Genomic DNA, 15,646 nt, shown 5'->3' with positions numbered 1-15,646 from the left:
AAATATGCATGTGTATCATAAAAGAAAATGGCTTGTCTTCCCATAAAAAATTATATAGCAATGTGGATTTGTTACTATATAATACTTCTTAAGAGAAATAAATTGTTTTCTTAAAGAAACATATCCAAGTTTTTTTAAAACATCAACATGCAATGCAATGCATTGGAAAATAAAAGACAACTTCCTAATATAAATTATTAACGCTAATAGTGGCCAGATCATTACCGCCAAATCATTACCTCTAATAATACAAATTATTACCACTAATATCTCTTTGTTATCAATCTAACAATCACTTGAATTCGATGATCACAGTGATTTAGTACCAAATGAGGAGGAGCATAATCGGATTAATATTTGATCTCGTTCCTTATCATTCGGAGGATGTTTAATTGGAAGGACGAATTCGCTGATGCGATCGCTGCGTTGGAGGTGGTTATATCTCGTGATTGAGGGGTTAGCAACAAAAATTAACATTGGGAACAAGAGGGTTCTTGAGGAAATACAACGAGGAATACAAGTTTTGCGAAGAGTGCGGATGGGAAGAAGAGGTGGTGAAGTCCGACGGAGCTCGGAACATTCTCCGAAGGAAAGTTGGGATACTGCTATGATCTTTCAAAAGAAAACATACAAGAATCATCCCACTTTCGATAAAAAAACAAGAATCATCCCACTAATCACAAAAATGACTATCGATCATCATCCCACTAATCAAAATAATAATCATCCCATTAATCACAAAAACAAATAATCATCCTAGTAATCACAAAAATCATCATCACAGTAATCATAACCCTCTTTTATCCAATAATACTATAAAATCAATCACCAAAACACATAATCTTCAGAATCATAGTTAACTATCAGTCCAATCACAAATCGATCAAGTTATCATAACTAATACTAATGGTAACACTCCATCATTTTAATCTTAATCCAATAATGGTGTCGATCAATCTTGAAACAGTGAAGAACTCTCGATCATCTCATCAATCAATCAAAGATTAAAAATCATAAAATAATATTGATCAACGATGTATCTAGACACTTAATATTCGTTTCTGGGTAAAGAAGGCAGGAGGTATCACAACGTAGCCTCCTGGCGCATGTATCTCAGCCAGTAGATTGAGATTCTCCTTTGTGTCTTGCATACGGCCACGTCGGCCAGTAACATCATAGTATCTCTTTGAAATTAAGATTCTGGCATCGATCGATACAAAAAAACATATCGACGTTTTTTTTTTAAACATCAACATGCAATGCGATGCATTGAAAAATAAAAGACAAATTCTAATGCAAATTAGTAGTCAAATCATTACCGCCAAATCATTCCGCTAATAAAACAAATTATTACCGCTAATATCTCTTTGTCATCAATCTAACAGTCACTCGAATTCGATGATCACAATGATTTAATACCCGATGAAGAGGATCATAATCGGATTGGTACTCGATCTCGTTTCTTATGATTCAAAGGATGTTTAATCGAAATGACGAATTCACTGATGTGATCGCTGCGTTGGAGGTGGTGTGATATCTCATGATTGAGGGATTGACAACAAAAATTAACATGGGGAACAAGATGGTTCTTGAGAAAATACAATAAGAAATACGAGTTTTGTGAAGAGTGCGGATGAGAAGAGTCATGGAGATTTTCATGTTTGTCGTCGATGTTAAGGTATGGAGTTTTCTGGTATGAAATCGAACTGAACTAAACCAAAATTGAACTGAATCGAAATAGCTAAACCGATCGACCAAGGAATTTTAGATACCAATTAGTCGCATGCTAGTAGAGGGTTTTTAATGCGAATGCAAACAACTAATAATGGGCTTCCGTTATAAATATGGTTAATTAAAATTTTGATATTACTGTTCTAATTAAATGCATTAATTATTTAATTAACCAAATCAACAGAAAATTAACAGAAACGGAAGGAAAAACAAGCTTTGAGGACGAAGAAGACGAACCCTTGAACATTCGAGTCTTTGCGCAATTCCGATTTCCGAATCGGATCCTTATAATTTCTCGTCGAAGACCTGATTATAACGTTGCTATTGATCGCTCTTAATTTTCCTCCCTTTGTTGCGATGCATTGAGGAGGAGGAGGCGATAAAAGATGATGTTTTGCAGAAACGTCTGCGTGAGACGGAAGAAGAAGAAGAATCCTGGATCGGTGCCTGTTTATCTCAATGTTTACGATCTCACCCCTATGAATGTTTACGGTTATTGGCTCGGAATCGGAATCTATCACTCTGGTCTTGAAGGTTCTGTTTTTATCCATGATCTTTGTGTTTTTTTTTCCTACAATTATGTGTTTGATTGTTCTTGAGGTTGTCATGAGATTAAATAGTTCAGAATAAAAATAAAATCTTTTGTCGGATTCTAACATTGAATTAGGAAAAGAAAAACAGCTTAGAAAGATGATGTCTGATAATTCTCGATAACATGAATTTGGATTTATTACACTAAGTGGTTAAGTTTGGTCGGAAAGATGAGATGAAAATTCTCCAAACTATAAGACTTCTTGTCTTATCTTGTAATAGTTATGTTTTTTAAATTGAAAGCCTTTAGTCAAAAAAAAAAAAAGATGAGATGAAAATTGACTTTGAAAAGTATGAGGATAGATGTGATGTCTCAATCTGTGTTTGGTTATAAGAGAACACAGAGATTGTTTCTTTTATTTTTTCTTTGTTTGAACTATTAGTCAAATTGTTCAATACATTGTTGTTTAGTCTCCCATGGATCAAGAACTCATTTGTTTTTTTCCTTCTTGGTTTTGGTTTATCCATTGTGTGTGTGTAGTTCATGGGGTTGAATATGGATACGGGGCACACGAGCATTCAAGCACAGGAATCTTCAAAGTGGAGCCAAAGAAGTGTCCTGGCTTCACATTCAGGAAATCGATCCTGGTGGGTGAGACAGAGATGAAGGCGAAAGAAATTGGAAGCTTTATGGAGGAGCTATCAGATGAGTACCAGGGGAGCAAGTACCACCTCATCACAAGGAACTGTAATCATTTCTGTAACGATGTTTGTTTAAAACTAACTCAAAAGTCAATCCCTAGTTGGGTCAACCGTCTTGCTCGCTTAGGTAAAAACCCAAACTTCCTTGAGGAACGTTTCAACTAATCTTAAGCGGAGCATTGATTACTCTTCTTTTTTTTTAATGATCTGTAAAGGTTTCCTCTGCAATTGTGTGTTACCGGCTAGCTTGAACGAGATGAAGGTGAAGCAGGTAGGTAAAGACGGGAAGCTCTTGGAAGTAGGAGAAAGTAAGAAGAATAAAAAGAAGAAGAAGCAAAAGAAGGCGAGAAGCAGATCGGGTCCTTTAGCTTCTTCATCTGATTCAAGGCTAGATAATAATAAGCCTTCGCATGCCAGATCAATATCAACCGGTAATCCTCCTTGTTCTGCTTCTTTTTGTCCTTTGAAGTAACAAAAGAGATCCAGTTCCCTTCTGTTGCATCTGGAGCTCAAGATTAGATAACCCCAAAGACATGATTCTTTGTCATTGTGTGAAAAGCTAATTATATATATATTTGTATATGAAGTGAGGGTCCTTGTATTTTATTCACAAGTGTTAATAACGCTTTTGGGTTGGTGTATTATTGTTATAAGGAGAATCATCAAAATCTGCAAAAAAGAGTGTGTGAATTCGACTTTCCTCTTGTATGTTTTGGATGTAATTTTTTTGAATATTTGTACAAATTACTTTTCTGAATGTTATCATCATATTCAATTAAAATAAGTTTTTCTTGTTGGTCTTTCTTTTAGATATGTTGGTCCTCTGTAATTTTGAGACAGTACAAGAGTTGCTCTCAAGTCCTAAAGATTGTACTTAAAATCGCAGGAGTCTGTGTATGATGTGGAAGTGTTCTCTGACCAATCAGATATCTCTGTCACTTTCTTCGCTAAAGTTCAGGTTACTCTGATTAAAACACCTGAAACAACCCATGAAAGTACATACGTACCTTGGAATAAGCCAGGAAAGTCGATAACATGTTTTAGTACGTTACTGAAATAGTAAAGTTCTTTTTTAACATTTTACCAAAAAGAAAAAGGAAAGAAAAAGTAAAGTTCTTTTCTACAAAACAAAAGAGAGTTGGAAGTTTTAGTTGGGCCTTAACTAACCCTAAGGGCTTTGCTGTTTCAGAATCACATAAGACCCTCCTATAAATAGCTTTCAAGGTACAATCCTCTTTCCCCCAAGCTACAACAAAAACCCTAATCCGCCGTTTACCTAAAAACTCTCGTTCATTAGGTTTGGTTTAGACTAGGATTCGTTGTGATAATATTCGTTTGTATGCTTCTTAGTCCTTATGCTCTGTTATTGGTTACTTCTCATAATTGAGCTTAGATGTTTTTTTTTTTCCTTTTTGGTTTGAAGCGTTGCAGAAATCCCTGTGATGATTATTATGATTAAAAATGTTAAAAGTAGTGACTGATATCTTCTTGATTAAAAACTATCAGCTCTGAGGGATTTCTCAACTGCTTCTTTGTTTTATTTCATATGGTTATCATTGAGTTTTTGTTTGCTTGATATTCATTTGTGGCCTTAGCTGGATCCCAGTGACGATGAATAAATAAAAAATGTTAAAAGTAGTGACTGATTAAAACCATGACGAATAATCAAATTCTGAGGGATCCAATCCAGCTATTGTTTTCATCTTTTTATGATAGCAAGAATGTTGTTCGGTAGGTGTAGTTATTAAGATAAGCTTTATGTGCTGATGTTCATAGTGATGAGTTATGATTATTTGTTTCCTCGAGTTTCATAATGATTTACTGATTGCTGTTTCTTTAATCAGTTGTTTGTCATCTATTTCAGTTTCCATTTGTTTTCAATCTGTTGACCGCATTGTTATTATTAATTTTTTCCAACATTAAGTATTTTCTCTGTTCTGGCCTGCGACAAATGAAAATCTGGACTCCACTGGTGTGTATTTTTAAGCTTCAGTTGTGTCAACACAGTCTGTTATGGAAGACCAGACCAAGGACTCGGTTGCATGGCTTGATCAGAGGAAAGGGTCTGTGCAGAGTCGAGTCCTTATTGTAGTCACTCGCCCAATAAAAATTCTGTTTAAATACATTCTTAGTCGTATGGTTGTAGTATTGATCCGAGTGTCGTATTTAAACGATGGTTTCCTGTAATATTAAGCACTGTAACTACGAGAAAGTAAATGTACCTTGAACTCGAGATAAACATGAAACCATTCCTAAATAATTGCCTTGAATAATTGCAACGAAACTATATGACAGGAGACATCTTACCCATGAACCAAATTTTTTAAACAATGTATAAACAATAGTACTATTTTATCTGCAGCAGTTCTAAAGAAATGTGACTATCTGAATTATATAGGGTAGAAATTCTACTTTCACAGACATGCCTACAGTCCTGCACATTGATGGTATATATATATATATATATCAAAATCACTATTATCATGATAACAGCTAAATAATAGAATGGGCACAAAGAAGAGACTAACTCACAGTGATGAATTTCTGTCTGCATATTAGAAGAGGATGCGATGACGATGATGACAACATGGATTTTCGTTGTGAAGTATTGAAGTGTGGTTTGTTCAAAAAAAGTATTGAAGTGTGATAGTTTCTAGATATATTATGCCACAAACTAAAAAGTAAACTACATATGAAACGGGCCTTTAGGGCTTCGTTTTTGCTCGACTACATAATGGGCCTTGATCCGAAAGAAAGTTCGTTTTGAAAACTTTCATATGGTAAGCCCAGCCTTTTTTACTTGACTAGGGTTTCCTCTTACTATAAGTCAAGAAAAGGTTGGTCGCCACTTCTTCTCGTTTAGCTTCGCTCCTCCCCAGCTGCATAACTCACGACTTCAAGATGGTAAGCTTCTCTCACTCTCTCGCGATTTTCGCTCCTAGTTTCAGTTAATCGTTAGATTCTCCTGTTTTTCAATTCGTTTAAAAGCTTGATATTAGTTACAAAGTCGAACGTAATTAATTAATGATTATGCTTTGTGTTGCTGTGTGATAAACGAAATGAAATGAAACAGCCGTCCCACAAGTCGTTTATGATAAAGAAGAAGCTGGCCAAGAAGATGAGGCAAAACAGGCCTATTCCCCACTGGATTCGTCTTCGTACCGACAACACTATCAGGTTTGAATCTCTCTTACTTCCTGTCTGATCTGTCGATTAGAAATAGATAAGTAAATTCTCTTGGTAGATTGATTTAGGGCGACAATGGTCGGAACCAGAAATGTATTGTTGTCTTTGTGGTTTGAGTTCGGATACATTTTGGTCGTAAAACCAGAAATTAAATTGTTGTCTTTGTGGTTTGAGTTAGGGCATAGGCAGTGTCTTAGTTCTGAAAGCGAAATATATAATTGTCACTGTGGGGTTTGATACAGTGTGTTTCTGAAACCATTAGTAATTCTTTGTGTTTTAACGGTTTAGTGTTTGTTTTGATTCAGGTACAATGCCAAGCGCAGGCACTGGCGCAGAACCAAGCTCGGATTCTAAGTGAAAGCTCGAGACTGTTTGTCTTCTGTTCGATTTAGCATTTCTCTTGTTTTTTGTTATAAAACATTTTCACATGTCTGTAAGACTTTTGATGTTACCAGATTTTATCTTTATAAGGGCTACGTATTAGCGCTTCCAGTTATTTAATTTTCTTGGTTGCTTATTTCATTTTCCCCATTGAAGATTTATAGCCTGAATGAGTATTTAGTTGTCACGTTACCAGCCTACCTTTTAAAACGTACGTCTCTGTGCTGCTTCCGAGCTGTTTCACGATTCTTGTTTGCGTTGAAGCTTCCGAATTTCTCTTAGTAAAATCTGCGTGATTCGTGATTGGTTCTGATTAAGTAATTCTGATTATTTGTGGAACAGAACAATTTAGAATGGTGCTAGAAAGATGAAAACGCCAAATACATTCGCATTGTGAAATTATGCAAATACAATTTGCATCCTTACGCCTCAAGAGATAAGTAACGAAGTGTTTTCCTCTATAACTCGATGGGAGTCTCCCAGTACAACAATGCCTGTGAAGCAACAGATAAAAAAAAAAAGGTTCCTTGACAAAATGTCGAGATAATATTAGCCTGAGCTTAGCTTATTCATTTAGCAATTCTTTCAAATGAGATGAAGAAGCTAAAAAGGGTATAAATAAAACTTCAGTTCTCATTGTAATCTCCATGAGACCAAAAACTCAGCTTACGTTATGGTATGAGTCGATGATGGCATCAGCGAGGTACTCGCATTTTGCCATAGACAGTCCAGCCAACGATATCCTCCCGTCTTTAGTCATGTACACATGCCACTTGTCCGTCATGTTATCACTCTGCCACGTCACCAAAAAACAAACTTCAAGACCCCATCTCTCAATAAATGATTAAAGAAGCATAAACATTTTTTAACAACATTACCTGAGCTTTGTTGAGACCGGTGAATGAGAACATGCCAATCTGCTTCAGAATAAACGACCAGTCTTTGCCGCTCTTATCCTTCGAAACGAGGCTGTCGTACAGCTGCTGTCTCACCGTCTTAATCCTCCCCGCCATCATTTCCATCTCTGCTTTCCACTCGTTGAACATAGCTGCATCTCCCACTACATTAGCCACGATCCTCGCACCGTGAACCGGTGGGTTCGAGTACATAGGCCTAGCTATCCTTTTCAACTGGCTCTTAACCCTGAAAAGAAAGTAGTGTTACTCTTCTGTAAAAGATAAGAAACCTGATTAAGTGTTTATAACCTTGTAGCAGCATCAGCTGATGAGCAGACGACGTTGATAGCACCAATCCTTTCAGCATAAAGACCCAAGTTTTTACTATACGACTGAGCGACGAAAAACTCCATCCCACGCTCAGCAAATAGTCTCACGGAAGCTGCGTCTTCATCAAGGCTTCCACTGGCAAAGCCCTGGTATGCAACATCGAAAAATGGGATGTGGTTCTTTTCTTGAATGACGTCAGCAATTTTCACCCACTGCTCTGGTGTTGGGTCGATTCCAGTTGGGTTGTGAGCACATCCGTGTAGCAGTATGAATGATCCTTCTGGAGCTTCCTGTACAAATTTAGATAAGGTTAGCCATCAGAGTTCATGATGGACAATGTTGTAATAAGGAAAACAAACCTTTATATCTGCTATCATCCCTTCAAAGTCCAAACCAATTGTTTTGGGATCATAGTAGCGGTATTCAGACCAGGGAACTTTGGCGTCGTTGAAGATGTTCTTGTGGTTACCTGAAGTAGCAGTTGATAAAAAAAAAGATGGTTTACATATGAGAAGGTAAACACATGAATATTTATGGTTAAGGTAAAACGCACCCCATGTTGGTGCAGATATAAGCACTTTAGCTCCAGGAAAATAACGCTCGATAAGAGCCGCTGCTAGTCTCAGTGAACCTGTTCCGGAAAGACCTTGAATTGTTGCCACCTGAGCTCAAAAAAATGAAATTTATTATTACAAAAGCATAGCTCAGAGAAAGGAAACGTAAACAAAAGATTCAGACATACCTTTTGTTCCTTAATAACAGGATGACCAGCTCCAAACAGCAGCTCAGCAGTGGCCTTGTTGAATGCAGCCAACCCTTCGATTGGGAGATACTGCAGTTTTTCCATCCCAATGTGTTTTAGTTTTAAGCATATTCTAATGATCTTGCTGCTTATTAGACACATTTTGAAGTGAGCTAAGTTACCTCTTTGTTATCTCCTCTCTCCAACATCAGGTTCTCCGCCTAAAAAGAAGCCATGCGGGTTTAAGAAAGGATTTATGAATTAGGAAATGAATAAAAGGCTAAAGCATCAAACCTTTTTAACAACATTAAGGACATAAGGCTGGAGTTCCTCAGTTCGATAAGCACCAACACCGAGATTGAGCTTAAGCTCGTTAGTGTCAGCTTTGAAAGCTTCGCTGACTCCAAGAATAGGGTCTGGTGGAGCCATAGTGATACCCTCAAAGCGAGAAGGCTTGACTGTAACCGACATGGTCACCCTGCTAAAAGACTGGAACCAAAGCCAAACCATCAGATACGCCAAAGAAGATTACAAACTACAGTTATCAAACTCTTAACAGAATCTGATGAACTATCTAGCTCTAAACGTATAACAGATTGTTTCATATGGTTTCAAAGTATGATAAAGGGAAAAGAGAGAGTACCTTTGCTTTCAGGAAGGGGTTGGAACCGGAAGTTCCAAGCTTTAGCTTATCCTGTTCGAGTTCAATCGAAAAAACAAAGCAGGATTATGAATAAACAGATCATTATCTTTAAAAGGCGATTATGAACACTCCACAGCTTTACTCGATAGAGAGTACCTTGTTAATCACGCGAGGTAGCAGAGAAGTAGAACCGAGAGACAGCATTGATGAAGCCATGGAATCAATCACTAAGCTGCAGACAGATCCCAAATCAGTGATAGTGAACTTAGTACAAGGATAAGCTATTCAGACAGATGACGTGGTCTGAAGATGATCTACAAAATATATACAATAAATGGAAAAAAAAAACAGGTTCAGATCATAAAAGATGATTGAGTAGTCACCTGAGCTTCGTTGGAACCGCGCGGTTTCGAAAACGATCAGATCGAGATTGTGTTAGCAAGAACAATGATTCGTCAAGACAGGACGATATGTCCTAAGTTTTATTAAGCTTTGTCTTAAGAGGGGCTATAATGGTCATTGGGCCAATGTTCGTAAATCTATGGGCTTACAAAGTCAAAGAGTGGATTCTTTTAGATAGTGGTTGGCGACTTTCTAACAGTTCAGACAAAATATGCAAAATCTAAAATGCAAAAGACATAAATATTGAATATTTACTTGGTGGAATATAAAAATTGTATAGTATAGGCAAGTTACAAATACAATCATTAGAAGTGAATACCCCTTGAAAACCTTTATTCTCACATTTTCACCCCAAAAGTTCTGAAGCAATAAGATCAATCCCTATATATATAAGCAAGAATTATTTGCTTTAGGACGATGATGATATTAACCGGAGTGTTCCTCCTAGCTCTACCGGAACCAGTGGAACAAGTGAGTGAAGAACATCGGTTATCAACGGTCTATAACTCGGTTCTGGCTGTACACAAAGCACTGCCACAGCTGCTACCTGACCAAAATAATTCCCGGTTTGATTAATAATTCAACAAAAGATAGTGCAATCAAAATTAGTTTTACGTTCAGATTCTAACCTGGTATAGATGCTTATGATCCATTGTATCTTTGATAACTGGATCCACTATTTTAGGAAGCTTTGATCTATCCGTAAGTTGTGGCATTGCCTGCAAATAAAATGTATTAATTAACGCCATTAACCACTAACCAATGCTTTCTATTATTGCTCGTTTACGATTAGCGATATCATCACTCTAAACCGTTCTTACCCAAGTGACCAGAGATTGGCACTGAACCGAACTCAACTTCTCAACCGGCCGTCTTCCCAGCAACAGTTCAAGTAGAACCACTCCGAATGAGTAAACATCACTTTTATCCGTTAATTTACCTGAGCAACATAATCATTTTAATGTAACAACCTTGCTAATCCGGTAACTAGACAGATAATCACGGTTTTAGTGACCCGCTAACCACTCTCTCTAGCCTAATAATGATTCCATGTGATTAGTTGAAATAAAACATCAATACGATGATTTGCTTTCCAGACACAATTCTAGACGTAATAAAAAGAGAAATTCATTGTTATATATTATATGGGGTCACGTGAAAACACATTATGATAACTAACAGGTAACGCATCTTAAGACATGACAACGAGTCAAGTCACCAAAAATAGATTGGAAATGTGAATGTTTTACCATCTAGGAGATATTCTGGAGCAACATAACCAAGTGTCCCAGATAGTTTAATGTTGTTCTTGCCGTGCATCCCGTTCGTTACCGCAAGTCCAAAATCAGATATCTGAATGCGGGAACACACAAGAAGTCATGTTATTGGATTGTTTGTCGAAGCAAACACCAAATGATTCTTGAATCAACGAAACAAGAACCAAGATATAGGACTAATTAAGAATCTTGACCGGTTATTTCCGGTTTGGTTTGGTATTTGGTTCTTGTTTCAGTTAATTACCTTGGCGTTGAAGGAAGAATCAAGGAGAATATTTGAAGATTTTATATCTCTGTGGATAACCGGAGGACGACAGCGCTCATGAAGATACTCTACACCTCTGTCTCCAAAAGAAAACACGGTTTACTCAAACCGTGATTAATAAAACAATAGAGAAAACCGGAAATGTGGGGGCTCTTGAATGTACCTGGCTGTATCAAGAGCAATCTTCATCCGCATGTGCCATGTTAATGCCGATCCCCGAGAAGGTCCTTAACCATTTAATGATGAAAACAATAAATGTTTTTTTGGGTAAAAAACAATAAATGTTATGATTATGTGTAGAACAAGAAGTTATTTATTTTCATGTGGTCACATGATCTGTTTTTTAATCTCATCATCTCCTATGTATCAAGATCCCATCCCAAGGTCTAAAAAAAAGATTATGGTTTTACCGTGTAACTGTGCATCCAAAGATCCCTTTTCCATCAGCTCGTAAACGATGAAGCTCGAGCTGATTTCACTTGTATGTCCCAAAAGTGAGATGATGTTCGGATGGTGAATCTTGCTCAATAGATCAACTTCGTTCTGCAAAATGATAGAACCGGACTCAGACTCTTGAACTAAAACACTCATCATTACTTGGAACTTACTAGCTATGACTTGTTTTTTGGTTACCTGAAACTCCCGTTTTGCTTCTTGGCTAACGTTTTCGATCTTTTTAACCGCGGCTAGAGTGTGATTGTCTAAGCAGGCTTTGTAAACAAATCCAAACCCGCCTCGTCCTATAAGATTACTGTCTTTGAAACCGCATGTTGCTTTCTCTAGTGTCTTGTAATCGAAGGACTGCACAAAACCCTTCTTGGGTAATGAAATCCCACTCTCTTCCACATGTGCAAAACCATTCAGGCATCAAAATATTGTAATCTTGTTACAAGTGTAATATTAATATTTTTCATTCTTGAATTAGTATGGTAAAAAAGGAGATTTACCTGAGTTCTTGGTGGGTTTGGGAAATTGCTTAGACCGATAAACAGCCCAAAAGCATAAACAACAAAAAACTATTAGTCCTAGCGACGAGGAGCTGATTATAAGAGCGATTATAAGTTTATTGTGTACTTGGCCTCTACTCATTTGGATTCCTGAGATCAGAAGTAAATAAAGAAACCTTGTTTAGATTTCTTGAATTCCCCAAAACAGATCTATACATTTAAAAGGGTTTTTTACTTGAGAATCCAATAGTATAACTGATGAGAGAATACGTAGAAGATAAGGCAAACCACTTAATGAGCAGCTCTCGAAAATAGCATTTACGTATAAAAATGAAAATGGTAACAAACCACATAAATGTCTGAAAACCATAAAAATAAAACAAGAATCAGAATCGAGAGAGAGAGAGAGATACCTGGAGAGAAGGAAGCCATGGAAGTGTAAACAGGAGACAGGGAAGGCTGTGAAGCAGGTGGATGAAATGCAGTAGAAGCATATACACAACAGAGAAACTGGACAACCGAGACCTTAAGAAGTAGATGAAGAATCTTTATCATTTGCCTAACAAAATACTTTCAGGTTTGATTCACTCTCCAGACTTGTAGGATTTTCAAGTTGAAAAGAGAGACTGATGAGATTTTAGAGATTTACAAAGAGAATGTGAGGAGTCTTTATCGCTCACTAGTGGAGATCTCCCTTTAATTTCATTTCCTTTTCTTGTGTCTGCATAAAGGAGGGAAAGAGAAAGTGAGTTTTTAAAAAGTCGAAATCATTCTCTTAAGGTCTTTACTTCTTTATCATCAAAATCTAACATGTGGGTTGGAATGTGATAGTTGTAACAACAAATATCTTTATTTCATAACCAATGCAGCTCGATTTAATTGATATGAGAATTCTTATATTGTAATTTATTACGGGAGTTTGAAACATATTATTACTGATCAAGTGATCATTTACATTGGACCACTAGTATCTGTCAGTTAAAAGATAAATACAAATTTTAGAATGCTCATATGATCAGCTGACCATTTCATGAAAGTTTGTAGGCCTGAAGAGTAGATTTACTGACCAGATAACGACAAAAAATAAACATGACTACTTATGTCAAGTCAAACCGACAAAAAGAAGATGACTTTTCCATCCCCTTTTTTAACTTTACTCATTTGTTAAACAGTAGAGAAACTTCTTTTCTTCTTATTTGTGATTCTAAATACAGCTTTCTCTCATAGTATCAAACAGTTGTTTATGACTTTTTTTTTTTTTTTCCGCCAAAGTTTTGATATTATAAGAAGAAAGGGCCAAGCCCAAACAAGGCCGAAGCCCGATTACAACGAAAACAAACGCAAGCCCAAACCCCTGGGGCAACATAAAAACTAAAACAGGCCCTCGGCCCACCCTAAGAAACCACCCGGCCCGCTGGCAAGCGCATCAAGGAGGCGGCTCGACACGTGGAGTGATCTGCTCCATTGACGCGAAACACGTCGACACCGCCTCGACTTGATCACCTCCGCCTTTACGCCACCGGAAACAACCACCCGCGAGAACCTTGTTAGACGGAGCTCGAAACCAGACAAGCCTCCAAACAAACGCAAATCCCTACTTCACCGCCGTGTCATCCCGCCGGAGAGATCAATCGATCTTCGAGATCTCCTCCGCCTTTATCATACTTCAAACCCAAGACACGCGACCCAAGACACCATCTCTTCCTTTCCTTGTGAATCATCACCTCACCGGCGACCCTTGTCTTCTACCAAGAACTCAACCGCAGTGACCCCACCCAAGACTTACCGACAACTACGCCGACCATGAAACAAAACTAAACTAGAAAACTTTTCCCAAAGAACCGCGGGATCCTAAGTGGCAGCGCGGAGCTGTGCTAGCCTCCGCTCTCCAAAACTAGAGCCGGCGAAGGCAAATCTAATGAAGACTCCCTTCCCGGGAACTAGAGCCGGCGGCGGTGGATCTACGAAAGCCTCCACCTCCCGGAAAAAAACCACCACTGAACATGCATGCCACTTCTACCACCAGGACCCTCCCGACGAGAGCGTCGTTGCTCCAAGACCGAGACCACCGTAAGCGGTGATGTCGAATCCAGAGTTCGGACAAGGCAGTCGTTGACAGGACGGCGAAGAAGAGCGAAGGAGAGACACTAAGAAGGACAAAACAGAGGCTCCGGCGCCGGCACGGACGCTCACGCGCCGGCCGCGCGCCGACCCCCAAACTAGATCTCGCTTTTCTCGCTTTTCTCTCTTTTCTCTCTCTCTATTCTATTGAAAGACTACTTTGACAGTTGTTTATGACTTTATGTAATGATTAATGAAGATGCCAATACATAAAGATAAAGACACTCTTACACTTTACAAAGTCAACGGATCTAAATATATATATGACCCATCACACTGCTCCTGTATTCTCTCCATCAGCTCGCTCATGGAGTTAATTGTATTGCAAAGTCTGATTGTTACCCTGTTTTTTGCTTCTTTTTTGCCAGGGTAACTCTTGTATAGGTTTAATTGCTTTTGTAGCCAAACCTTATCTCTTAAATGAAATTAACATTCTTAACAAAAAAAAATATAAAGAAAAAGCTAAACTAAACACAACGACGCTTGTGGAAGAAAGAATTTCGCAAATGTTGAATATAGAATGAGTGGGAACATAGTGAAATTGCACCCTTCTATTTTTAATGTTTGTGAGATTTACGTTATAGCTTGTACCCACTACTCTAATGTTTAGATAATCTAAAATGATTTTTAATGTATGTTTACACCTATGAGTTTTATGACATATGAGTCAACAGTGATTCGTCATATATAGACTTCAGTTGCATCATACTTCCTCCGTTCTTTTAATATATATATTTTAGTGTTTACACACATTAAAAGAACGCAATAATTATGCATTATTTTTTTATCAAATTTCAATATTTTTTAATCAATAAATTAAATTAATTTTACTAAAATTTGTAATTTTTATATAGAAATAAAAAATTATATCTTAATGAAACAGAGGGAGAGTATAATCAATACTATTAAAAGGGAAGGAGTGTTTAAAAATCTACTTATGAAAGTTATTTGGACCCTTTCATTTAATTCATTATTTTTTTGTCTTACCTTGAATTTAGACTCACAATATGTTATCATATATTTCTCTAACAATAATTTATTCAATTCCTTGATTTATTCAAATATTACTCCTGAATCATAATTATTACTATTACTATATTTACAATTTTTGATTTTTAATAGTAAAAAAATTGAAACTAATGTTTTATATTATCACTTTTATCATATAATATATGATTTAAACCAAGAGAAGTTACACGACATATATGTGTACATTCTAACTTTCTCTTTCTTTTATAATAAAGTAATCATATCATATATAAACTTTTCCACTAAAATCTCATGTCATATACTAAACTTTCAACCGTCTATAGTTTGATAGATATTCTCATATTTAAAAATGAGTTTTCTGAATATTCATGTTATCTTCAAAAAAGTAGAAATTCATTGGTTCTGTTAAAGCTAACCCGACTTCACGATATCAATATTGATTATTTACGATTTTGAAAATTATTGATTTAGATATTATACTTTTATATACTTTTCACTTAAA

At 36.9% G+C, this 15,646-nt stretch overlaps 4 protein-coding genes and 2 non-coding genes across 6 annotated transcripts; 4 read left to right on the top strand and 2 right to left on the bottom strand.

Moving 5' to 3' along the window:
• Positions 1-160: 160 nt before the first annotated feature.
• On the top strand, positions 161-6,646 carry LOC103851398 (deSI-like protein At4g17486). The gene is made up of 5 exons (XM_009128257.3): positions 161-2,265; positions 2,804-3,091; positions 3,180-5,868; positions 6,038-6,141; positions 6,456-6,646. The coding sequence occupies exons 1-3, from the start codon at positions 2,118-2,120 to the stop codon at positions 3,434-3,436; spliced, it is 693 nt and encodes a 230-aa protein (XP_009126505.1). The 5' UTR covers positions 161-2,117; the 3' UTR covers positions 3,437-5,868; positions 6,038-6,141; positions 6,456-6,646.
• Positions 4,397-4,482, top strand: LOC117129156. Its single transcript, XR_004452779.1, has one exon. It is a non-coding gene; the product is annotated as a small nucleolar RNA R21 (small nucleolar RNA).
• Positions 4,563-4,646, top strand: LOC117129157. Its single transcript, XR_004452781.1, has one exon. It is a non-coding gene; the product is annotated as a small nucleolar RNA R21 (small nucleolar RNA).
• On the top strand, positions 5,758-6,667 carry LOC103851387 (60S ribosomal protein L39-1). The gene is made up of 3 exons (XM_009128246.3): positions 5,758-5,868; positions 6,038-6,141; positions 6,456-6,667. Exons 1-3 carry the CDS (start codon positions 5,866-5,868, stop codon positions 6,502-6,504), a joined length of 156 nt encoding a protein of 51 aa, XP_009126494.1. The 5' UTR covers positions 5,758-5,865; the 3' UTR covers positions 6,505-6,667.
• A 224-nt stretch (positions 6,668-6,891) lies between these two features.
• LOC103851376 (aspartate aminotransferase, chloroplastic) lies at positions 6,892-9,701 on the bottom strand. Its single transcript, XM_009128235.3, has 12 exons — positions 9,526-9,701; positions 9,299-9,374; positions 9,143-9,193; positions 8,794-8,988; positions 8,682-8,720; positions 8,500-8,589; positions 8,311-8,419; positions 8,117-8,226; positions 7,737-8,047; positions 7,410-7,674; positions 7,202-7,324; positions 6,892-7,025 (listed from the first exon to the last, which is right to left on the bottom strand). Exons 2-12 carry the CDS (start codon positions 9,356-9,358, stop codon positions 6,990-6,992), a joined length of 1,389 nt encoding a protein of 462 aa, XP_009126483.1. The 5' UTR covers positions 9,359-9,374; positions 9,526-9,701; the 3' UTR covers positions 6,892-6,989.
• A 69-nt stretch (positions 9,702-9,770) lies between these two features.
• Positions 9,771-14,280, bottom strand: LOC103851368 (probable receptor-like protein kinase At1g80640). Its single transcript, XM_009128223.3, has 10 exons — positions 12,447-14,280; positions 12,034-12,183; positions 11,720-11,925; positions 11,497-11,629; positions 11,250-11,313; positions 11,066-11,162; positions 10,795-10,897; positions 10,366-10,484; positions 10,174-10,263; positions 9,771-10,091 (listed from the first exon to the last, which is right to left on the bottom strand). Exons 1-10 carry the CDS (start codon positions 12,586-12,588, stop codon positions 9,954-9,956), a joined length of 1,242 nt encoding a protein of 413 aa, XP_009126471.1. The 5' UTR covers positions 12,589-14,280; the 3' UTR covers positions 9,771-9,953.
• Positions 14,281-15,646: the final 1,366 nt, after the last annotated feature.

Source organism: Brassica rapa, chromosome A01 (genome assembly GCF_000309985.2).
Source record: "Brassica rapa cultivar Chiifu-401-42 chromosome A01, CAAS_Brap_v3.01, whole genome shotgun sequence".
Taxonomy (NCBI): Eukaryota; Viridiplantae; Streptophyta; class Magnoliopsida; order Brassicales; family Brassicaceae; genus Brassica; species Brassica rapa.
Note: the sequence above shows the minus strand (reverse complement) of the source record. Positions and strands in the feature narration are given on the sequence as shown.